Here is a 22542-nt window from a genome sequence, read left to right as displayed (position 1 = left end):
CCCAGCTCCGTCAGTGTCTAAGCCGTTTCCTCCGGACAGGGTTGTAGTCCTCTGCGCGGGATGCGTGGGGACCTGCCCAGCTCTCCGTTTGGAGAACAGCAAAGGTACTGGAAGAGCATCTCGAGGAGGTCGAGCAGCATCTTGCAGGCAGGCACCTGCCTCCCTAGACCTCAGCGGGGTCTTCAGACAAGGAAGACCCGTGTGAGGGGAGCCGGTTTCCAACATTTTCAGGCTCATCCTCCCTTTCGTTACTTAGACCCTCGTCTCCCACTCTCTTCCTAGCAAGGCCCTGACTTTGATAAAGGAGGGTGGTCAAGTACCTCCTGTGCAGCTCAGCCACCCTCCCCACTAGGCCCTGAGCCTCCTCACGGGTGGTTTTCCTCTGCTGCAGTCCAAGGCCCTCAGACTTTCACAGTAGACTTGATGGGTGGCTGACTTCAAAGCATGTTATTTAATCTTTTCCCCAGGCTTCCAAAGCCGTTAATGAAAGCTGGCCAAACCCAGCCTTTATCATCGCCCTGTACTGTTCAAGCGCCACAGGTGCCATGTGATCCGGCTCTGGCCCACCTGCACCTGCAGTGACCGTAACCTGCTGCCCCTGCCTGCAGGGCGACTGCACCCTGCCCACCAGCACTGCCTTAGGTTCCGCTGATGCCATGATGTCTTAGTGGCGAGAAACAGCACAAATGTATTACCTGGCAGCCCTGTGGGAAGGAAGCCCAGCATGAGCCTCATGGCGCTGAAATGTGTTCGGTCCGGGCTTTCTGGAGGCTCCAGGGAGAACCCATTTCCGGCTTTTTCCTGCTTCTAGAGGCATCCCACGTTCCCTGCCTGGTGGTTTCCTCCCTCCATCCGCAAAGCCAGCCACGTGCACCTCCCTGACTGCCCCTCCTCCCATGGCCACCAGGCTACAGCCCAGTTCTTAACCTTAACATCTGCTTTCACCATGCAGGGTAACATTCTCAGGGGCCAGAGATGGTCATCTTTGGGGGTGGGGCCATCACTCTGCCAACTACACACCGCAATGGGATTGTTTGCATGGTTGGTGAGTAAACCAGCTCCAACCTCCCATCCCGAGGGTCCGTTTTATGACTATCCCGGGTATCAATGGTCCTAGCCTGAATTCTCCAAAACAGCAGAGCCTGAGACAGAAGCTGGCAGGCAGGTCATTTATTTGGGAAATGATCCCAGGGTGCAGGACACACAGGAGTGCAACGACGAAAAGGAAAGCCAGCATAAGATGTGTTGCTGGATCGGCCACAGGACACTGGTCGTTGATTCTGCAGGATCTGATCACTGCTCAGAGCTGTCTGCCCAGGGGATGGAAGGAAAAAGCATTTACCCACCAGCAAGTGACCCCAGGGGAACTTAACCCCTCTGCACTTCCAGGATGTGAAATTTTGAGTTCTGTGGGGGATCCCACATCGCAGTGAGGCCAAAGAGGGGAGTATGTAGCAGGAATCCAGAGGGAGGTGCTCTCATATTCTCTGAGACCCTGGTTAAGACCACAGGGCAGAGGTCTGAGTGGGGCCCAAGGTTTTGGATGCATAGATCCAAAGATGGAATAGGACAAATAAGATTTCCTTGTATTGCCTACACAAAGATGGAATAGGACAAATAAGATTTCCTTGTATTTCTACTTGTAAACATTTAAATACGAATGCATTTTATTATAAGCTAGAGCCCTGATGATCTAGGAACTTCCTGATTGGTATTCATAATCTCCCACATCAAATTACTGCCTTTACAATGTGCAGGGGGGAAGTCGGATCACAGGTCAACTATTTTCTTCCACCACCAATTAGAGGGAATAAAATGAGAAAGCTATGTTCAATTAAGAGCAGTTGCTAGATATTTTAAAGAACATATTCATGTTTGTGTCAAGATTACATAGCGCTAAGTTAAAGATCATGTTATACCCGGCCGGCATGGCTCAGTGGTTGAGCATCGACCTATGAACCAAGAGGTCATGGTTCAATTCCCTGTCAGGGCACTTGCCCAGGTTGCGGGCTTGATCCCCAGGCGTGCAGGAGGCAACCGATCAATGATTCTCTTTCATCATTGGTGTTTCTATCTCTCTCTCTCTCTCCCTTCCTCTCTGAAATCAATAAAAAATATATATATATATATATTTTAAAAAGATCATGTTACATTCCTTGTTCTGTTGATTTCCTCTTTCCTGTTTCTTAGGCCATTTCAAACAGGACAAGAGACAGTATTTCAACTAAGTCACAAGAGGACCAAAGTGGTTGTTTGCATCTATTTGAGTTTCTCCTAGTGTTTAAAATCTTAGACTTATCAGTGTTCATAAAAATAAACAAAAACCCAGAAGGTGAGGGGAAAAGTACATGAATTCATTTGACTCTTAAAGCCATATTCCCTAGAGTTCTAGAATTGGCAGACGTGACCTTAGAGAACAATGGCCTTCTGAATGACCCAGAGGGACAGGAGAGAAATGAAATTATTAAGTATTGAATCTAGACATGACATGATAAAATGAGCTAATCAGTACCAGAAAATTAGGTGTACTCCTTAATTCATACAATCCAAGCATTGATAGGAATCAAATTACCTAGTCCAATTACTGCCAATGCAGAAGTTCTCTGTAAACCCCGGGAACACCACAGACATATACACGTGACCCTCGGGTTGGAAGCAGTCGCTGGGCTATAGAATTTGCTCTGAATCCTTAATTGCCAACTCTTAATCTTAAGTTGTTTCAAGGAACACAAAGTAACTCTCTATATAAAAACTGATAGCAAGCCCAGTAGGTGTGGGTGATTGGTTGGGCATCGACCCATGAACCAGGAGGTCATCGATCAGAGCACGTGCCCGGGTTGCAGGCTCGATCCCCAATAGGGGGCGCGCAGGAGGCAGCCCATCGGAGATTCTCTCATCATTGATGTTTCTACCTCTCTCCTTTCCTCTCTCCGAAATCAATAAAAACCTATTAAAATAAAATTTATAGCAAACTTCATACATGCTTATCACCCAATTTGGGACTTCCTATCTTTGTCTAAAGTATAATAATAAATTATCAGTATAAATCCCTCCACACTAGACGGACAGTTTCTTGAAGGCAAGACCATATATCTTGTAAATTTTATTTCTGACTTAAGTGAGTGCCTTGTTTATATCACATTTTGGGATGTTTGTTGAATGATGAATGAATTGGTAAATGAATCAATTTAAATAACCCGAGTGCCCATATTTAAAGATAGGTTATCAGCTGATTTCTTGCCTAAATGTTAGAAGAGAAAAAGAAGACGCAAATATCTGCCATATTTCTCGAAAACTTTATTCAAAGTTATTCACCTCACTGTCAATAAGGTGTACAGTTAATTCTGTGCCAGTTTTACTGGGCCTGCCCATTGCTGGCAATGGACCTGAGACAACCCTTTCTCTGACACCAAAAGTTACTCTTTTCAAAACATCCCGAACTCCCAATACTTGTGAAAGTATTGCATGCACCACTTTCCCACCGATCTTTAAGTCTGAACTTCCATTATTAACCTGGATGTTAAAATGAAGTCATTTTAACAAAGTATGACTGTACAAATCAAAGTGTCACTAGTTAATATTAGACAAGAGTATTTTACAAACACTACATTACATATTACCTTGCAATTTGAAACATTACATTTCATATTTGTGTACGTTTATTTTAGATAACAGACTTCACAGAATTTAACAGCAAATAAAGTTTTAAAAATTGAATTCTGTACATTAGTTCCAACTAGCTCTATTTTACAATCTATAAGGCTCATGTCATAGTTCAGCACCAAAATTATCTACAGAACTGTCTAGCCAGTCTTATACAGACCTTGTGATCGTTTTCTTAAGGTGGAAGTCTGAGAAAATGTTTTATAGATCCTACTTCCAGATCTAAGTGGAATACTCATTTTGGCTGATCAAACTATGTAAAAACTTGGGTTTTACCTTTTTATTTTCATTGAACAGATTTTTTTAAAAAAAGAAAAAGAATACTTACACCGTGAAGTTAGGTTGTCAGTCTTTCAGTTGCATTTATAACACTGACGCATCAGAGTAACTAGCGCCTTGCCCCTATCCTTCCTTTCAAACATTTTTAAAAGGCAGCCAGAAAAACGTTTTATTTATTCTTCAAAATAAGGTACAAAGAAGGACTGCGGCAACAAGCTTCCTCATACACAAGCTCCAGTAACATCTCCGTGTTTTTCTGCCTCGTCCAGTATGAACGGATTCAGGGCCGACCTAGAGCCACACTCAGAGCAGAAACACACCAGGCCGCCCCCGCAGGCCTGCTCAGGGCCAGTCTCTCCGCTCAGGGCCTCTGCAATCACTCGCCACTGCTGCCTGGATTTAAAGGCACAGTCCAGTTTCCAAGAACCAGTTACCATCCTAACTCTTCTCTCCAGAATGTACAAAGTTTATAAAAACAACATGTTTTTCTTACCATTTTCAAACAGGGTTTGTGTATATCACATGTAAGAGCACATTCCTTAAACTAGAAACTTCTTATCAAAAACCACAGGTACTTTCAGTAATCTTGTTTGTTCAAAGTATAAAATTCTTCTACATTCAAAAAAATTAAAATCGAAGACAAGTACCTCTGCTCCTTTCTGCCAGAAACAAACGACTCATCAAACCACATTTAAAAACTAAGCTTCATGCATACGAATGGCCGGAGAGGTATGAAGTTTTGCAGAGCCCTTAACATCATGGAGTACTGTAAGCATTGGCTAGACTCAATAGGAAGCGAATTAGCAAACTGAGCAGAGACTTTCCCAAGAACACGATAGTTTTCCAGGCTCCATGTCAGTCACAAAATTTTAAGCAACATGTAATCCTTTAATATTGTCCCAGACATCCCATTCCCAACCGTTCCCATACATACCCCACCCCGCCCGGCCCACACGGGTCTTCCCCGCGCGGCACGGCAGTTCTTAATGCTCCCCGTTGCTGATGACAGCTGCTTCCGGCTCTGCTGCCGTCCCTGGGAGCCGAGGCACTTTCTTCGCAGGACTTGGAATGTGCTAAAAATCAATGGGAGAAGCTGCCTCAGGTCACTGTTGCTTTGAGTCATGGTGCCGATGCAAGTTCCAATGGAAAAGCAGAGCGCAACCTTGGAGGTTTATGCTAAATATATCCTATATAACTGTTCACAGCGGGAACTAAACGTCATTCTTTACCTCACGGTGAACTTATACAAATATCAACACAGCAAGAGAGGGGGAGGCCAGAGACCCACCAGCCAGGCCTGTACTTGTTACATTTCGCATTCACAACCCAAATGCCGAAGGTTGACCTGCTACCTAATTTGTATAATAGCAAGAAGCAAGACTGCGTTCACCAAATTCATGCTGAGGAGATATAATAAATAACTTCAAGGTTATAAAGTCATCAGTTTGAAGTCTGGCTATGACCCTGGTCAAGCCATTTAACTCCTTGCAGCCTCATCTCTAAAATGGGCATAGTATATCACAAACCAAAAGGCCATTTCGATAAGGATTAAATGAGAAAATGAAAATAAAGTACCGAGCATAGTAGGAATTCAAAGCACAGCTATTACTGCCACCTCTTGGCAACGTTGGAGACCGCTTTGCCAACGGCCCGAGAGGAGAGGTGCGGGCCGCAACACCCTCTCCCCACGTTCTCTCCCAAGATGTGTCACAAATGAGCCTCTCTACACCAGTCTTCCCTGCAATTCTGCTACTATTCAAACTTGAAAATGCTAACCATTTAAGTGCAAGGACTTTATAAAACTGGGAAAGGGCACAGCTGGAACCCAAGCCCCAAGCCCGCTCTGAATCTCTCTGCTTTCTGATAGTCCCTAAGCTGCTAAGCCTCAGGCAGGCCTCCCAAGCCCAGCAATCTGGGGATAGACATGTCCCCCCACCAAACACCATGCGCTCCCTGTACCTCCGCGGCTGTGCTTGAATGCACAAGTCCTACTCCTTCATCCAAAGTGTCGGCATTTGGAGAGGGTCTCCGGGCATAAGTTCTCCTGTGCTTTTCATCCACTCGAACCAGGTACCATGTTCCTTCAAAGAGGGAATCGATGGAACTCTGGGGAATGTAGTTGCCTGAAGGAAAGGAGGAGAATGGGAACAATTAGTTATGACACACAACTTACCTGGTAATAAACTGAAGATGTGCCTATTTTCCTACAATTTTTTACCAACATCACGTTTGTACTGAATACAGCCTAGATCTGTGGATAACCTTATCTTTATGTGGTATGTTTCACGTTGTTATAGGCTTTGGGGTGTATGTGTGTGTATATTAACCACAGAACACTTTACCCAGGTGATGAGTGTCCTCTCTGAGCTTCATGCTTTCTGCAAAAGCAGCTGGTGCTACACACGTTCTTGAGTCGAGCCTCGACTTAAGGTCACATAGACTTGCTGTTATTTTATCAAGAGCAGAACCTAAAATAGTAAAGAATTCCAACATTAAAAGACTAAAAATAGCATGCACGAAAGCCTAAACAAAATGTTGCCAAATGTTAAAAAAACCACTTTCACTTCTGTTATAACTACTGGCTTTCGTTTAGTTAAAAGATAAGATGGTATCTATCGCCCCAGCTGGTGTGGCTCAGTTGGTTGGAGCGTCATCCTGTGCACCAAAGGGTCACGGGTTTGATTCCTAGTCAGGGCACAGACCCAGGTTGCGGTTGGGGTGCGTACAGGAGGCAACCGAGCAGTTTCTCACATCAATGTTTCTCTTTCTCTCTCTAAAAATCAATTCTAAAAAACCATCCTATATAATAAAAGCCTAATATGCTAAGTGTCTGGTTGTCTGTTCAACCAATCAAAGCATAATATGCTAATGATATGCTAAGGCTGCTCAACCACTCGCTATGACATGCACTGACCACCAGGGGGCAGACAGTCAACCAGTCGCTATCATGTGCACTGACCACCAGAGGGCAGACGCTCTGACTGGTATGTTAGCTTGCTGCTGGGGTCCGGCAGGACGGAGCGAGACAGGCGGACAAGCCCTGGAGCCCTCCTGCGGTCCCTCCCTGGCTGGCCAACATCCCGAGTCCCTCCCCGGCCCCGACTGTGCACCAGTGGGATCCCTAGACCTGGCCTACACCCTCTCACAATCCAGAACCCCTCGGGGGATGTCAGACAGTTGGTTTTGGCCTGATCCCACAGGCCAGGCCAAGGGACCCCACTGGTGCATTAATTCGTGCACCAGGCCTCTAGTATATATATATTTAAAGATAAGATGGTATCTATCTGACACAGCCTCTATAACCTCTGACTAGACACCTGTTCAGTGTCAGCCAGTGCACAAGTTTTTAAACAGGTGAGGTTGAGACTAAAAATAACTTGTATAGAGGCAGTTTTTAAAGCAGTGCCAAGTTCACCATCCCTCTTTCTGTTTTTGCTCCTTCTACCACAGAGAAGGCACAGACATTTCCGTAAATATAGCCAAGACCATAAAGTTAGGAAAACTTAAATACTAGCGAACAGTAAGAAATGATTTGTTATTCACTCATGTGCTCAGACTCAATCATTAAACACTCAAAAAGCTGCCTGCCTTAAGTACATATGCTTCCTTTCCCCTGACTACATGTTGAGAACATGAGATGAAAGGTTAAAGTTACTTGCCAAAAAAGGAAAAACCAAAACACTCCACCATAAAATATGTTTAAACTGGTATTTTTTCCTGATTTGGAAGGGTGGAGAGAAGATATCCTCAGGCAGACAGAGCTGCCCTTCACCCAGGTAAGGCAGATTCTTAGATGAGAGGAAAACCCAGCTCTGTGGGAAGAAGTACTGACACTGAAATGCAGCAACGCCCTGTGGGACAGACCGAGCGTGCTTGAGAAGCTGCTCAACAACCTGCCCAGAACAGGCTCCCACACGTTCTTGCTGACAGACTTGGTATTTACCTGGGGTGGCATCTTGGGTAACTTTAAGGGAGTAGAGGGTGGCAGCCAAGCCAGAGCCATAGGAGAACACGCCAATCCTCTTCCCGGCCAGCTGCTGAGGCGAGTACCTGTGCAGGGGAGGAGCCAGGAAGCTTAACTGATGTGAAACAACAGTGTGCAGGAAGCTCGGAGCTGGACTCGGCACTCGTCCTATAGCCTGAGGGACCTAACCTGAAGCTTGACTTGACAGCAAGCCGACGGAACCAAGCTGCTCATCTCTTGGGGAGGGGCTTACGAAAGTTATTTTACCATAAAATAAGTCACCTTGTCAACCGGGCATTTCTGGTTCAACTGCAGGTCAGGAATAATAAAACCATGAGAACAGGAGCCAGAAAAGCCAGTGTGCCCGGCCGGTGTGGCCCAGTGGTTGAGTGTTAACCTATGAACCAGGAGGTCACGGTTCGATTCCCAATCAGGGCACATGCCCGGGTTGTGGGCCTGATCCTCAGTGGGGGGCTTGCAGGAGGCAGCCAATCCATGATTCTCTCTCATCATTGATGTTTCTGTCTCTCTATCCCTCTCCTGTTCTCTCGAAAATCAATAAAAATATGTATTTTTTTTAAAAAGACAGTTTGACATGAAATACTATGAAATAATGGTAGCCTCATCCCATATATATATATTTTTTTAATTTAAAAAATATTTATTGTTTTTTTACAGAGAAGAAGGGAGAGGGAGCGTTAGAAACATCGATGAAAGAGAAACATCGATCAGCTGCCTCCTGCACACCCGCCACTGGGGATGCGCCCATAACCGAGGTACATGCCCTTGACTGGAATCGAACCTGGGACCCTTCAGTCCACAGGGCGATGCTCTATCCACTGAGCCAAACCGGTCAGGGCTATATTCTTTAAGTCAATGGACAATAGGCTAGAGAGCCTGGAAGTACAGTTTCCGTGACCTGGCACTGAAGCTGGTCTTAGAATCCTAACATTCCCTGAATGAGGGGAGTTAGTAGCAGAAAGCAATACTTACTGGGCCAGAACAGAGGCGAGGGAGCCATACACGGAGGACGTGTACATGTTTCCATTCTGATTGGATACGAGCAAAGATGCCTTCGTTTTCTGATTAAAGAGGTCAGAACTAGCCTTCATAAATGCCTTTTCCACATCTCTATCAAAGTAGGTATCTTCTAATTTAACATCCCTGAAAGATTTGTAAAAGAGCTTTAGTGTTCAAAGACCCCATGTTTATTGTATTAGTGTACCCAATTACTATTCTAATCTCCAAGTGTATATGATTCTGTTTTTTATGATTCCATGTGTTAAAAGCCAGGCAGTAGCATGCTAATTGATATGGAAGACATAACAGCTGTAGACAGATAATCTTTTTTCTCAAAGTTTTTAATAACCAATTTAAGACAACTTGCTTCTAATGGTTAATCACCCACTAAAGTGTTGCTGTCACCAAAAAGAATATACTATTTTGAGTCCATAATGATGTCTGTTGAGTTAGGAGAATCATTGTATTACAGGAGCCAAGTCTTAAAAGGTGAGTAGAATTTCGTCCGATGGAGAAGGGATAGGTGAGGAAAAGGGAAGGAGGTGGCAGTGAGCCTGAACAGTGGGGAAGCTGTGGAAGGGAGGCCGACTCTGACAGTGACAGTGAGCAGATGAATCTGGGGCCCAGGGCTGGGAGAGGCAGGAGGAGAGTGGAGAGGCTGTTGTAAATACAGGCGCTGGTGGGCCACATTATCATGCTGATGACGGGAGGGCGCCAAAAGGGGGAAATCAGAAAATCTGAGTAGACATGACTCAACAATTCCTGTAGGTAAGCCACCACTTCTCTGGGACTCGATTTCTTCATTGATGACACAAATAGGTTAAACTAGATTACTTCTAAAATCCTTTGGACTCTAAAAATTTCAGGACTGTACAAAAAATAGTTTATAATAGGTAGGTATAAGAAATGCTGCCATATAGGAGGAAAAAATCCTAACATTCCCCTTACCCAAAGGCTTCCAGGCCACCATAGATGCTATTTTTATCTCTGTTCTGGTCATTCAGGAAGTCATTCAGCATCATCCGAGCCAGAGATTTCTGAACCAGTTTACAGTAGGGTGAATGGAAGATCATGAAGCTAAAATCGTTCAAGGTAAAATCTCTATCATTTCCCTCTGAAAAAGAAATCCAAAGACATGAAATTCATATAATTGACTTTTGAAGTTTTATTTTTGAACAGGGCTAGGATGTTTTTATATCTTTAAATCACAACCAAAAATATACTCTACAATGAAATACCTGTGTGGTTTAAAATGCTTATCAAAAAGACAATCAGAGATAGAATATACACTACCATATTACTGGTTTTCAGAGGTAACAGTCAAAACCCATTAGTGGATTGTATAATCAAAATAGTGGGTCAGGGCTAGGAGTTTTTTATCTTAAAAAATTATAGTTTAAAAAAAATTAAAGTAGAAAATAAGCTGCATAATTTGCAGCATGGATAAGCAATTTCATGACACTTTTCTTTGGGTTTAGCACACACAAAGGATGTAAAGTGCATTTCTTACTGAGTGTCCTACCAGTCATAGAATCACTGTACCTTTAAATACAGGCTGCTCAGTAGTGCCATTTTACAGGCTGCAGCAATGCTGCTTGTCCAGAGCCACCAGGTGTCTGAGTATATTTCTAACCTCTCTCACAACCTCAAAAACCAAAGCTGGACTATGGGAAAAGTGTATCTTATCTGATGATACTGTGCGTTTTAACAGCACTGACTCAATACTGCCCTTTTCCGTACCTCAGAACTCCTTCGGCTGAGCCTTTCTCATCCTGGAAAAGATATGCTGTATCCAGCAGAAGAAATAGCAGCTACATCTATTTTTCCCCCTAGTCAAAATCCATCCGTTTTTAGGCAGTTTGTACTGGTCAGAAAGCAGTGCTTGAATTAATACCTGAAACTGTGCTGTGTCCTACTGAAGTTCAGACTGTCAGGATGTTGTTTTGTAGACAATGTGCCACGATGTGACCATCTACGTCCACGTCTGTAATCAAGTTACTCTGCGGAGTCTGCCACCCTTTTGAGTGGTCATCAAAGACACAGACTGCCTGTGGTTTACCAAGTGTCTCAGAGCATGTACCTGAGCTTACATCATCATTACTTTTATTCTAAAAAGCTACGCAGCTTTAAAAAAGCTATTCAGCCTAGATTCTGAAAACTCTTAAAAAAATATACCACTGGGGAGAAAAAAAGAACCTTTTCAGGGTTAAAGACGGAGATAATGATGACCTTAAAAAAGCAAATATGAATCCACAGGTCAAGTACAAAGGGGGGAGAAATTGACCTTCTTACAGTTTTCTCTGGACACAGCCACAAACTAAAACCTGTGGAAGTACCTTTCACAAAAGATGAACAAAATTCAAGCTACCTTTTACCCTACTTTTAGTTTTCTTTGGGGATAAGTCGGCCCAAGTACTTTTGCAGAGGTATACTCATTTCCAAAGCTTACCTCTTTTCCTAAATTACACACTCCCCAAAACTACAGGAAATGCCACTTGGCGAGTGAGGAAGACATGGTTAAAGGCCTCTGATTGATGAAGGACACCCACGAGCAGTTTCTCACTGAAGACACCCAGACGGTCGCCCTACACAGACCAAGCTGAGGAGAGCGGCGAAAACCCACCTTTCTGCCACTGGGCACGGATCTTTTTGCGGTAGACAGAGTAGCAGCGGTCTAATGCACTGAGGTAGCACTGGATGGAGAGTCTCCCATCCACGATGGGGTATTCGGAAAGCATATCAGGCTTGTAAAAGTCATAGGCATGTTGCATGTGTGTCCCACGAAGTCCTATTACAACCAAAAAGGAAGATGTCCATGGATTTCTGCTTCTTGATGTCGGCATGCTAGCAACCATTACTGGGCCCTCCTTAACTAGTCAACTCTCGCCTCTTGCAGTATAAGCATCCCAAGGTGAAGCCAACGGTAACTGAAACAACTGTATCCACAACAGGCCTAAGACTCCTTGGATATACATTTTCATACAAGCTTCATAAATCTAACTGGGAGACTACAATTGTTTTACTAAACTGAAATAAAACGTGCCACTTACTATGTGACTACGGCAAGTGCTTACTTTAAGTTATTACTTAAACCCATTTACTTCTCTGCAAAATGGGCATGACACTGCTCACCTCATACAATTGCTATGAAGACTAAATATGATAGCACATATAAAGCACTTAGCAAGTAGTGTCTGCTGTGAATGACCACTCAGTAAGTACTAGCTTCTATTTTCTAATTTCTCAGCGTATTGTGTTAATTTAAAAAAAACAAAAACATTCCACTCACCTCGTTCAAAAATTAAAGGAGCATTTGGCCCAATGAGCAGAGCAATGGCTCCGACGCCACCTGTAGGCCGAGCGTTTCCTGTGGCGTACACAGCGATATCTCCCGCAACCACCAGGGCATACCGTCCTGAAAAACATCGTCCGTGCAAATGTGATCCATACTGCAAATATCACACATGGAAACTGAAGTGTTCCATTTCCCCCAGAATATGCTTTCCCCATCTTTGGTAAAGAAAGAAAATGGGCCCTGGCCGGTGGCTCAGTTGGTTGGAGCATTGTCCCGTACACCAAAAGGTGTCTGGTTCAATTCCCAGTCAAGACACATACCTAGGTTGAGGGTTCGGTCCTCAGTCAGTGCAAGTACAGGAAGCAACCAATTGATGTTTCTCTTTCACATCAATGTTTCTCTCTCTCTCTAAAATCAACAAAAAGTACATATCCTTGGGTGAGGGTTAAAAAAAAATGGTCTAAGTTTTGATAAGGTAATATCCTACATGATAAAGTTAACAGATTCATAATGCAGGTATGCTGAAAGTCTTAGCTATCTTCCTGAACATATTCCAACAAGCATAAGTGGTAACGTTTGCATACGACATTAATTAAAAGGTCATCTGGGCCCTGGGTTCGATTCGTCAAGGGCACATGCCCAGATTGTGGGCTCAATCCCCAGTATGAGGCATGCAGGAGGCAGCCAATCAATGATTCTCTCTCATCACTGATCTCTCTCTCTCTTTCCCCTTCCTCTCTGAAATCAATAAAAATATATTTAAATAAATAAATAAAAGGTAATCTGGGCTTATTCATCCTCAGAGATTGTTTCTTCGGAATAGAGACATAACGCACCATCCCAGGAGCTGGACTCGATCCAGTTCACAGCATTGAAGACAGCGGCCGTGCCTCCGTAGCAGGCGTTCGTGGTATCTATTCCTTCTACATCTGTGTTCCCAGACTCCTCAAAGAGCTGCATCAAATTGGTCTTCACTGACTTGGATTTGTCGATGATTGTCTCTGTTCCGACTTCCAGCCGCCCAATGCAATCATAAGAAAGGCTATTTCTCTCCATAAGGTTCTGAACCACAGTCATGCAAAGAGAGTTGATATCTTCTCTATCTGTGCAGAAGCCCATCCTGGCCTGGCCCAAGCCAATAGTATACTTTCCAGCATCTACACCATCGTATTTTTCCAACTCCACTTGATCAACATATTGAGAAGGAAAATAGATCTCAAGGGCAACAATTCCCACATCTTTTGGCCAGGAGGCTTCTGCATTCAAAGGAAGTGACCCAGGCATGGTGCGAGAGCTTTAGGAAGAACAGAAGAACATCATTTCAGGTTCTAAACTGTTAAGTTCAAATTTGAGAAATCGACATTAAGAGTTCAAGTATCACCTAAAATATTAGTTTACTTTTAAGTTCAGCATACTTTACTTAGGGCAGTCAATTTTAAATATAGCAATTATAGTAAGAATGAAGTACTATTATTCAAAATTATTATCTTTCATAAAAGCTTGCACTTTACTCAAAACTAGACATCTTTAGATTTAAAGTATGATTATTGGAAGTAAAGGAAACTCAAATGAGATTCTTCCATGTTGTAAAGAACTATGTGATGTCTCTCTCTCTCCCTCCCCCTCTCTCTAAAAATCAATGGAAAAATATCCTTGAGTGAGGATTAACAATAAAGTGGTTTTATTGACTTAAGAGAGAGGAAGAGGGAGAGAGAGAGAAAAACATCAATGTAAGAGCGTACCATTGGCTGCTTCCCACATGCACCCAGATCAGGAATCGAGCCCGCAACCTGGGCATGTGCTCTGACCAGGAACAGAAATGTGATTTCCTGGTTCATAGGTCAACGTTCAACCATTGAGCCATGCCAGCCAGGCTCTTTTAAAAATATATATATTTTAGTGATTTTAAAGAGAAAGGGAGAGGAAAGGAGAGACAGAAACATGAATGAGAATCACTGATCGGCTGCCTCCTGCATATCCCCCATTGGGGATGGAGCCTGCAACCCTAACATGTGCCCTGACTAGGAACCGAACCATGACCTCCTGGTTCATACATTGACACTCAACCACTGAGCAACATTGGCTGGACTAAATATCTTCAAAGAGGAAGAAAAGGTACACTTTTACCACAGCTCTGGAAACCTTTAAAGCTATCTTCCAACAAGAAAGTACCAGCAAGACTCAAGTCTGTTCTAAAGCGAAGGGTCAACCCTCTGGTGAACAAAAGGAGCTCCAGGTCTTATTTCTAGGAGGACACAAAAGGGACCATTATGATTCTATGAGCATCTTTAAAATGAAGAACTGGAAAAGGAGGAGAAAGGAAAAGGCAGGGAAATTAGCGGAGAATGCTGATGTGAGGACAGCCCCAACCCATCTCCTGAACGGCTGGGCCAGGAGGGACTTCAGTATCAGTCACCAATGCCGGGGAGTACGATGCAGCCTCCTACATGGAGCCCTCTGCCTGCCCTCTCTCCCAGCCCGAGGCTCATCTTTCCAAAAGGCACACCTGCCTTTGTCAAGATGCTACTAAAAACGTTTCCAGGTTTCTTTCTCTATTATTTAGGGTCAGCCCTTTGCTAGACAAGGAGCTTCTGGAGAGCAGGAACTGTGTCTTGTTAATCACTTGACATATGGTGGAAGCTGAATGTAGAATAAAATTCTACTCGCCTTCTAATCTGAAATCAGTAATAATCGTAGGAAATCATAATTATAAAGCAAAAAAGCAGAATCATAAGTGAGGAGCTTCACAGAGTAAGAAACAATAGCCACAATTAATTAGATTATTGGCTCAAACAAATTTACAATCACTGCCCAATCTCACATAATCATCAACACCCATCCACAGCCCAGCTGGGTATCATTTGAGGCTGTAAACTAAAAAGCACCGTTGGCATACATGCTTACCTGTGATTTTTTTCTCATTAAGCAATATGCATGGTTATAGTTTATTATCTAGACTTGTCTCTTACGAGTGAACACTAATTTTCAATATTCGTTCTAGATTTTAACCATTAGTCTATTAAATACAAAATTAGCATAACTAATTAGTTCTAGATTTTTACCATTAGTCCATTAAACACAAAATTAGCATTAACTAATATTTCAAGTTAGGGTGTAACCCTGTACAGGGTTTGAGGCTGTGTGGCACGTAGGAATGGTTATTTGCCCTGGGATAAAAATTAAATTCCCCCTTCCTGTCGAGAGGACACTCCCTTAGCAGCATGACAGGGTGCCATACCTGTGTGAGGGACAAAGAACTTCAGTCTCCAGGTCTGTCACTGTTTCCTCCTTCAGGCACTAGGAATTTCAAATAAGAACTTCGTTTAAAGTCATAAATTACCACATGAATTCAAATAACAACTTCAAAGTGAGTTAAACATTTCCTTATCCAATTACATAATGTAGTGCAGAATTTGACCTTGCTTAGAACAAATGTTACCTAACGCTTATAGATAAACCTTTCCCCCTTTATTGTATTAGCTCTTACAGGGGCAGGTTCAGTCCTAGTGTGTGTGTGTGTGTGTGGGGGGGGGGGGGGGGCGGGGGAGAAGGAGGGGCATGCAGGAGGCAGCCGATCAATGATTAGGAGCTGTGGCTTTAACAATAATTTGTGCCTTTCTGAGCTTAAATTTCCTCATCTGTGAAATGGAGCTAATTAATACCGCCCTCCTGGCTCACTGTGTGGGATTGTTGAGAAGGTAAAATATGTAACATAAAGGACCAATGCATTGACTATTCTGGTTCTCAGGATTTTTCAAACAAAATACCTATCTTTCTAGCAAGATGTAATTATCTTCATTTACTCACTCACGATTCTAGTTTTCAACTCCTCAGCATTAAGCCACATTCACTTGCCCCAACCTTTTAGAGTGATTTCCCCTTAGTGCTTGTATTGAAGACAAGCATTTGACACATCAAGACAAAGGAACATCAAAATTTATCAACATTTAATTTGAGTGGAAATAGAGCAGAATCTCAGGGGGGGGGGGGAGTGGGGAGGTAAAGACCTTGTATGCAAATATGCAAAACTAAGGACACAGATAATAGGGTGGTGAAGACCTGGGGTGAGGGTGGGGGGCAGGGGCGGGTCAGAGGGGGTCAATAGGGGAAGAAGGGAGACATTTGCAATACTTCCAACAATGATTATTTTAAATAAATAAATAGAGTGGAAAGAAAATGGGGTGATGACCTGCAGCATTTCCTTTAGTCCACCTGTGCTGTAGGGTTGTTACTCGAGACAACAGTTCCTGTTTAACAGTTTCCTTTGCTGAGTACTGGCCAATTTGGCATTGGCCCAGAGACTACAATGCGATGCTATTTAGTAAAGCTTTACTTTCTTCACATCATGAGATCATTTAAGAGCTCTTCACAGACTTCGTACCTTTTACCTCATTATGTTTAACCTCACCTCCCAAAATAAATCAATCCTGCCCTGGCCAGTGTGGCTCAGTTGGTTGGAGCGTCACCTCTGTGCACCAAAAGGTGGCAGGTTCAAGCCCAGGTCAGGGCACATGTGGGAGGCAACTGATCAATGTTTCTCTCTTCCTCCCTCTAAAAAGCAATTTAAAAAAGTTTTAAAATCCCAACTTTTATAGGAACAGAAAAGACTACTATATTCCAAAAAACCTATTCGATTAAAGTATTGAATACACACTTTGAAAAAAATAACCTATTTTTTTGTTCTTTATTATCTCATTTTATGCTTTTGTAGTCTGCAAATTAAACAGACCATGCAGACCCGTTCTCACTGGGGGTGGGGGTGGAGGACATGGTTCCCTCTGTATGTTGAGACTACTTAAATAGCAGTAATATTTCTTCTTGAAGCCATGTATGTATATGTATTCGACACTATTTGTGCCAAGGAAATTTCCCCTAACTGCTGATATTCCTTCTTTCAATTTTAATTATTCAAACTGGGGAAGGAGAGCATATGAGATCTTGCTCCCCAGCATATGTCATCAGTTTGGCTCAAGTAAACTCATAAAAATTCAAAAGATAACAATAAATAAATAAGCTGGGCATGAATGTTGGGAGAGGGGGAAGAGGAGAGAGGAGGGGAATGGGAGTGGGGGAGCAGGCACTAGAGCAGAGAAACAGAATGGAGTCACAGAGGGCTGCCGGCTACTTGGGCTCCCAGGAGGAGGAGGCCTGGAGAACAAACGGAGGCAGCGAATGCCACTTGGGGGAAGGGTCCACCGGAAAGGGATTAGGCTCTCCACCCTCTTCTGTCATTGCTGGCCAGGGTCTCTATTCTGCCTACAACAGCCCTGCCCAAGTCTCCAACAGATTTCTCCTCGAAGGTGTTTTCAGAGCGAGTGCCCGAGCTGAGCAGCATGGGTCAGGGCGTGCGTGGTTAATGAATCACAAGCGGCTGGGCAGGTTACCACCAAGGGTGTTTGGAAACTCCTGAGAGGCAATGAGTTTGGCAAAGATTAAAATGATGAGGCTGCCTAGTTCCGGCCAGCAGGTTCCTGCAGCCATGCTTTTTTCTGGGGTTTAGTCAGTGTTCTGAATTCCTCCTGGCTCCCCTGTACCCTTGATTCCAACAGGTGGTCAGAGAAATTCAGCAGGACACATTTGGGTACAAGATAAACTATAAGCAGCCGCATGGTGACCTGTTCGCTATTACAGGAGAGGAATCCAGGCAATGGAGAGTAAGCTGCCTTCCCACCCCAGGAGCAAGCAAGCAAGACCGCTGTGAAGAAAGCCTTGCCTTCGCGTACACCCTGGTTGTCTAAGTACAAAACATGGATACCCCTGCCGACCCCCGCCTCAGTTACTGGTCTGCTTATCAGAGAGCATACTCATATTTCACTACCTTCTTGTTAGATACCTCTTCTAGGAAAGTTTCCTAGAGTTTTCTAATCAGGGCCCTGCACTCCTGCAGCAGGCACGTCATTCACACCAAAGTCTCCATACTCGACTCTCAAAAGAAAACGATGAGAGGGCCTCCTACCCACCCTGGGTTCCTAGACTCCTCTTGGGGGAAGGACTGTATTTTTATTCTTTTGAAATCCCTTTGAGACCTTGGAGTAAAGGGCATTCAACTGCCATTTTTTAAGGGGCCGAGTTTGGAGTTATAACAATTACAGGACAAATCTTATAGATTCAAGTACTTGTAGCAGCCCTCACTAGTAAGTTCTTTTTGCTATCCCTTTTAAGGCGAGCTGCAGCACAAAAGAGTGTTCAGAAAGTTAGCTTTCTACTGTTGTTGTTCAAAGCAAATGGTAGATTTCCACTGTTCCCAGATTCTAACCCCCCCCAAAAAAAAATGTAACGAATCGAAATAGGATCAGAAGAGAACATTTGTTAGTCTTACAATCATTCCCACATGCACCCGTCCCCAAGCACAAACCCTGCAAAGATGACTGTGAGCTTGAAAGATTAGCTTCTCCTCTACTGCTCTAACTATACTCAGCTGACAGACAGCTAGTGAGCATCACACATGCCCAGCACTAGGATGAATAGGTGGTTAAGAACCGAGTCCTGCCCTCCTCCCATTAGACTGGGTGACACATTTCTCAACCTTTTCAATCTATATCACCTTCTTGAGAAACATAAAAATATCACACCCTTCTATATTTGGTTCTTTAGTAACCCGACCTAAAATTATAACCCTTGATATCCCTTTCTAAATGAAAATAGTGATTCTGACAAATAGCCCATCAAGCTCCTCCCTCCACAACCAACTGTCTCCTGCCTCATTCAGTTCCACTGGATTATGATTTTAAATAATTCTAGGGTACCAAGGAAACACGTTACATCAACATCAGGGTTCTGCATTTCCTGTGAGAAAGGCTATCTAAAATAGTGACCAAAAATTCTCAAAATCCATCCCAGTTAAGAGAAACAAGATGTAAAAGCATTCTGGAGGAATATTTAAGTAAACAAGATCAAAAGCAAGCCCCAGAATTAGCCTAACAGAGGATATGGCCTTCTATGGCCTCAAACATCATATCCACTTAACTCTCCCCGAAGGGAAACGCCCTCTGAGGACTGGAGTTGCTGACTAAGGTAGTAGCATGGAACTGAACTAAACTAGAACTGAAAATAGGACAGACTCAGGAGAAACCTACAGAGGATAAACACAACAAAAAGAATGTCTTACTCCACCTCCCGTAAAACATGCTATTCCCGCTCTTCTTGTCCATATGAAAAATAACTGAAATTTTAAAAATAAAGTTTTGATCAGAGAATGAACACAAACTGCTTAGGTGTCTCAAGCTGCAAAGACCCACTTGGCACAGGTCCGTGTTAAGGACTTCCAATCTGCCTCCTAACAGAATCTGTGCAACACAGGTCCACGCTCCACCTCGGAAGGAAAGGTCGGCTAGCTGTGTGAGCACCTCCATTCCTCGTGATTTTGTCATGTACCTTGCTATTCCTTTTCCTGACCTCCCTGAAGTAGAGCCCCTGTTACTCAGGGGCAGGAGACCTCACCCTGCGGCAGCCGGTTGGCCAGAGCATCAGGAGGCAGGCCTGCAGCAGACGTGAGCCCCAACGAGGCCTGAGAACCCCTCAGACCAAGGCCACAGGCCAGCATGACAAGCAGGGGCAGCCTCTCTTTCCCTGCGGCCCAAATCCCTTCTCCAGCGTGGCTCTCAGCAAGCCTCTCTCTCCCGCCCGCCAAGGCAGGACATTCGTTTTCAAAGGCTCCATCTACTCGGTTTTGACATGTCCTTGACTTAACCCAAAACCTCTTGGGTGTGAAGGCCCTGTGGGTGCGCCTGCCCATCACATCATCCGGGCAGGTCAGGCTGGTCCTGAAGCCATTACGGAGAGGAGGTACAGGAAACCCTATTTTTAAAAATGGGCATACAAATTATGGAGGCGGAAGGTGGGAGGCAGGAACCTGATGGCTGAAGCAAGCACACTGAGCAGCAGTCAGGAGCACAAGTCCTCGGCCAGGTGAATCCCGGCTGCGATGCTTGCCCGGCCCTGCGCTCGGGCGGTAATGTTGCCCACTTTCCCTCCTCCCATCGGCTCCCCCTGAGGTGGCAGAAGGACACACCCCCTGCCAACCTACCACCCAAGGGTGCTCTTCCCCATCCCTGGGCGTCCACCTTCGCTCACTCAAGGCGGCAGGAGCGCCCTGGCAACCCAGCTCCGGTCGCGCCCCCTGCAGATGCCCACGCCCGGCGCCTGCCCTGGCACCTCCACCTCCTGTGTCCCTAGAACCCATCACCTTCAACGCCCTTTCTTTCGCCCTCTCCCCGCCGCAACTCGCCAGCCCACCCCAGGGCCCCCGGCCCCCTCCCCTCGCCCGCCGCGGGGGGGGCCCCGATGCCCGGCAGGGACCCTCTGACTCTCGGCGGCCCAGCCTCCCCGGCAGGTCCCCCGCTGCCCCGAGCCGGACCGAGCCGGACTTCTTCGGGCCTAGTCAAGGGCACCGCCTCCACCGGCCCTCACCCCGCCCGCGGCCCCTCCGCCGTCCAGCGACGGTCCTCCGCGCGGGGCACTCACCCAGAGGTGACCGGGCGGCGACACGGAAAACGGAGCGAGCCACGAAGGCGCAGGGCGCGGCGACTCCCCTCGCCACCAGCTTTATAGCCGCCCACCCGCCCGACTCCGGCCGCGCCGGGAGGCGGTGGGAGGCGGGGCAGGGGCTCAAGCAGCCAATCGCAGCCGGCAGACTAGCCCGGCAGTGCCCGCCCCCCAACCCGGCTTCTACCAATCAGAAGGAAGGCGGAGGCGGGCGCTCGCTTGGGTTTTTCCCTCGTGGCTGGAAGGGCGGGAGGAGGGGCGGTGTCCGAGTCGGAGGGCAGAGGAAGTGGGGTGAGAGCGTGACGTCGAGTGGCCCGAGAACCGGCCTGCCAATGAGAGCGCGGCGCCAGACGGCGAGAGCCAACGGGAGCGGAGTGAGAGGTGCGGCGGCCAATTGGAGCCGAGTGAGAGGAGACGGGGACCAATGGGGCCTCCGCGTCCCACCGCTGGGGAGAGGTGGTCAAGTGTGGGAGGCAAGTTGGTCCTCACTGGAGAGTCGGTCAGGTTGCCTAGCAACCAGAGCGAGGCTTCAGCGGCACGGCTTCTGAAATACTTGATCTGAATTCGAGCTTAACGTTTTCTAGCTTCCAGAGCAGCCAAGTGGCGCCTGCCTTACAAGTGGGAGCAGAATACGCCACCCAGAATTTGTCAATCTGTAAATAGTCTCTTTGTAAATACCCGATATTGTCACCTCTTTCAAAACTAGCTTGACTTTTTAAGAGATGCTAGTGGGACAGTTCTTCCTAACTAAGCCTGAGAAGATAGTGTGGGGTTCGGCAGCAGCGAGGAGAGCAAGGGCTGAGCCTGGAGTAGGGAAGTGTGATTCGGATTCTGGGATTTTTGCTAGCCCACGCCATGGGGCCTGTTCCCACTGTTTCTTCTGAGCTTGATATGTGGTAGGTACCAAATAAAGGGTTGTTGAAGAAAGGAAGACACCCCATAATTCTCAATGTAGGGAATCCACAGGCTAGGGACTGTCTAGCTCTCCCAGAAAAAGAGAGGAGCAATTCCACCTGAGGAAATTATTAGGTTGCCGAAGGAGGAACGCACGAGGCCAGAGTGGTGAGGGATTACAAATTTATTCGATCATCCCCACACCAGGTGGCTGAGCCTGGATGGCTCCAGCACCCAGTGAGGGCAGTCAGCGGCTTTTAATGGAATGTGATCACCGCAAGTGAAATGTGGTCTTCAGCAAAGGGAATGTCCATAGTGAAGGGACCTAAAAAGCCAGTTCCCTGGGGAGGGGTATCAACTAAATTGCTTGACCAAACCTAACAGAAACCACTGGAATACTATTTAGGAAACTCCAAAGGAGGACCTTAGGGCCTTAAGTTAGACTCTGCCTCCTCTCCTCCTCAGAGAGGGAAACCCTAATACTTAGCTTTGGTGGAGGACCATGAGAGTTGTTTGTATCTCTCACCCTTGAGTTGGGAAACTGTTGATAAGAGGTCACTGATGCATCATATAACTACTGTTATGTGAAAATTTATTATCCGCTATAGATTCTAACCTAGTAAGAGACATTTGCAGCAGCAAAGTAGCAAAATACATTGTGGATGAAAGGGGCCACATGCTAACCTGACAAGCTCAGGGAAGGCCTGCATGGCGGTCTTGCAAACTCAGAGACCTAAAGTAACAAAGGATGGTCTGAAATTAAACTTGAACTAAAAGCAGTTATGGTGGGTAGTTACGTCCTAGGCCGGTATCTTAATGACAAGGTCAACCTTTACCTTAACTGAGCCTATCTGTCTTTTTGCATCTATGATAACATACCCTTGAAATGTCTGGGTAACTTGTAACTTCCCTTTTTCTGGACCCCTTGGGGCACAACCTAATG

At 45.4% G+C, this 22542-nt stretch overlaps 1 protein-coding gene across 1 annotated transcript; it reads right to left on the bottom strand.

The window, feature by feature from the left end:
- Positions 1-3282: 3282 nt before the first annotated feature.
- HMGCS1 (3-hydroxy-3-methylglutaryl-CoA synthase 1) lies at positions 3283-20815 on the bottom strand. The gene is made up of 11 exons (XM_079790459.1): positions 20685-20815; positions 15460-15518; positions 13058-13515; positions 12216-12341; positions 11550-11714; positions 9875-10040; positions 8900-9070; positions 7886-7992; positions 6285-6410; positions 5902-6065; positions 3283-5015 (listed from the first exon to the last, which is right to left on the bottom strand). The coding sequence occupies exons 3-11, from the start codon at positions 13503-13505 to the stop codon at positions 4926-4928; spliced, it is 1563 nt and encodes a 520-aa protein (XP_079646585.1). The 5' UTR covers positions 13506-13515; positions 15460-15518; positions 20685-20815; the 3' UTR covers positions 3283-4925.
- Positions 20816-22542: the final 1727 nt, after the last annotated feature.

Source organism: Cnephaeus nilssonii (genome assembly GCF_951640355.1).
Source record: "Cnephaeus nilssonii genome assembly, chromosome: 2".
NCBI classification, from domain to species: domain Eukaryota; kingdom Metazoa; phylum Chordata; class Mammalia; order Chiroptera; family Vespertilionidae; genus Cnephaeus; species Cnephaeus nilssonii.
This window is presented reverse-complemented; position numbering and strand designations above follow the sequence as displayed.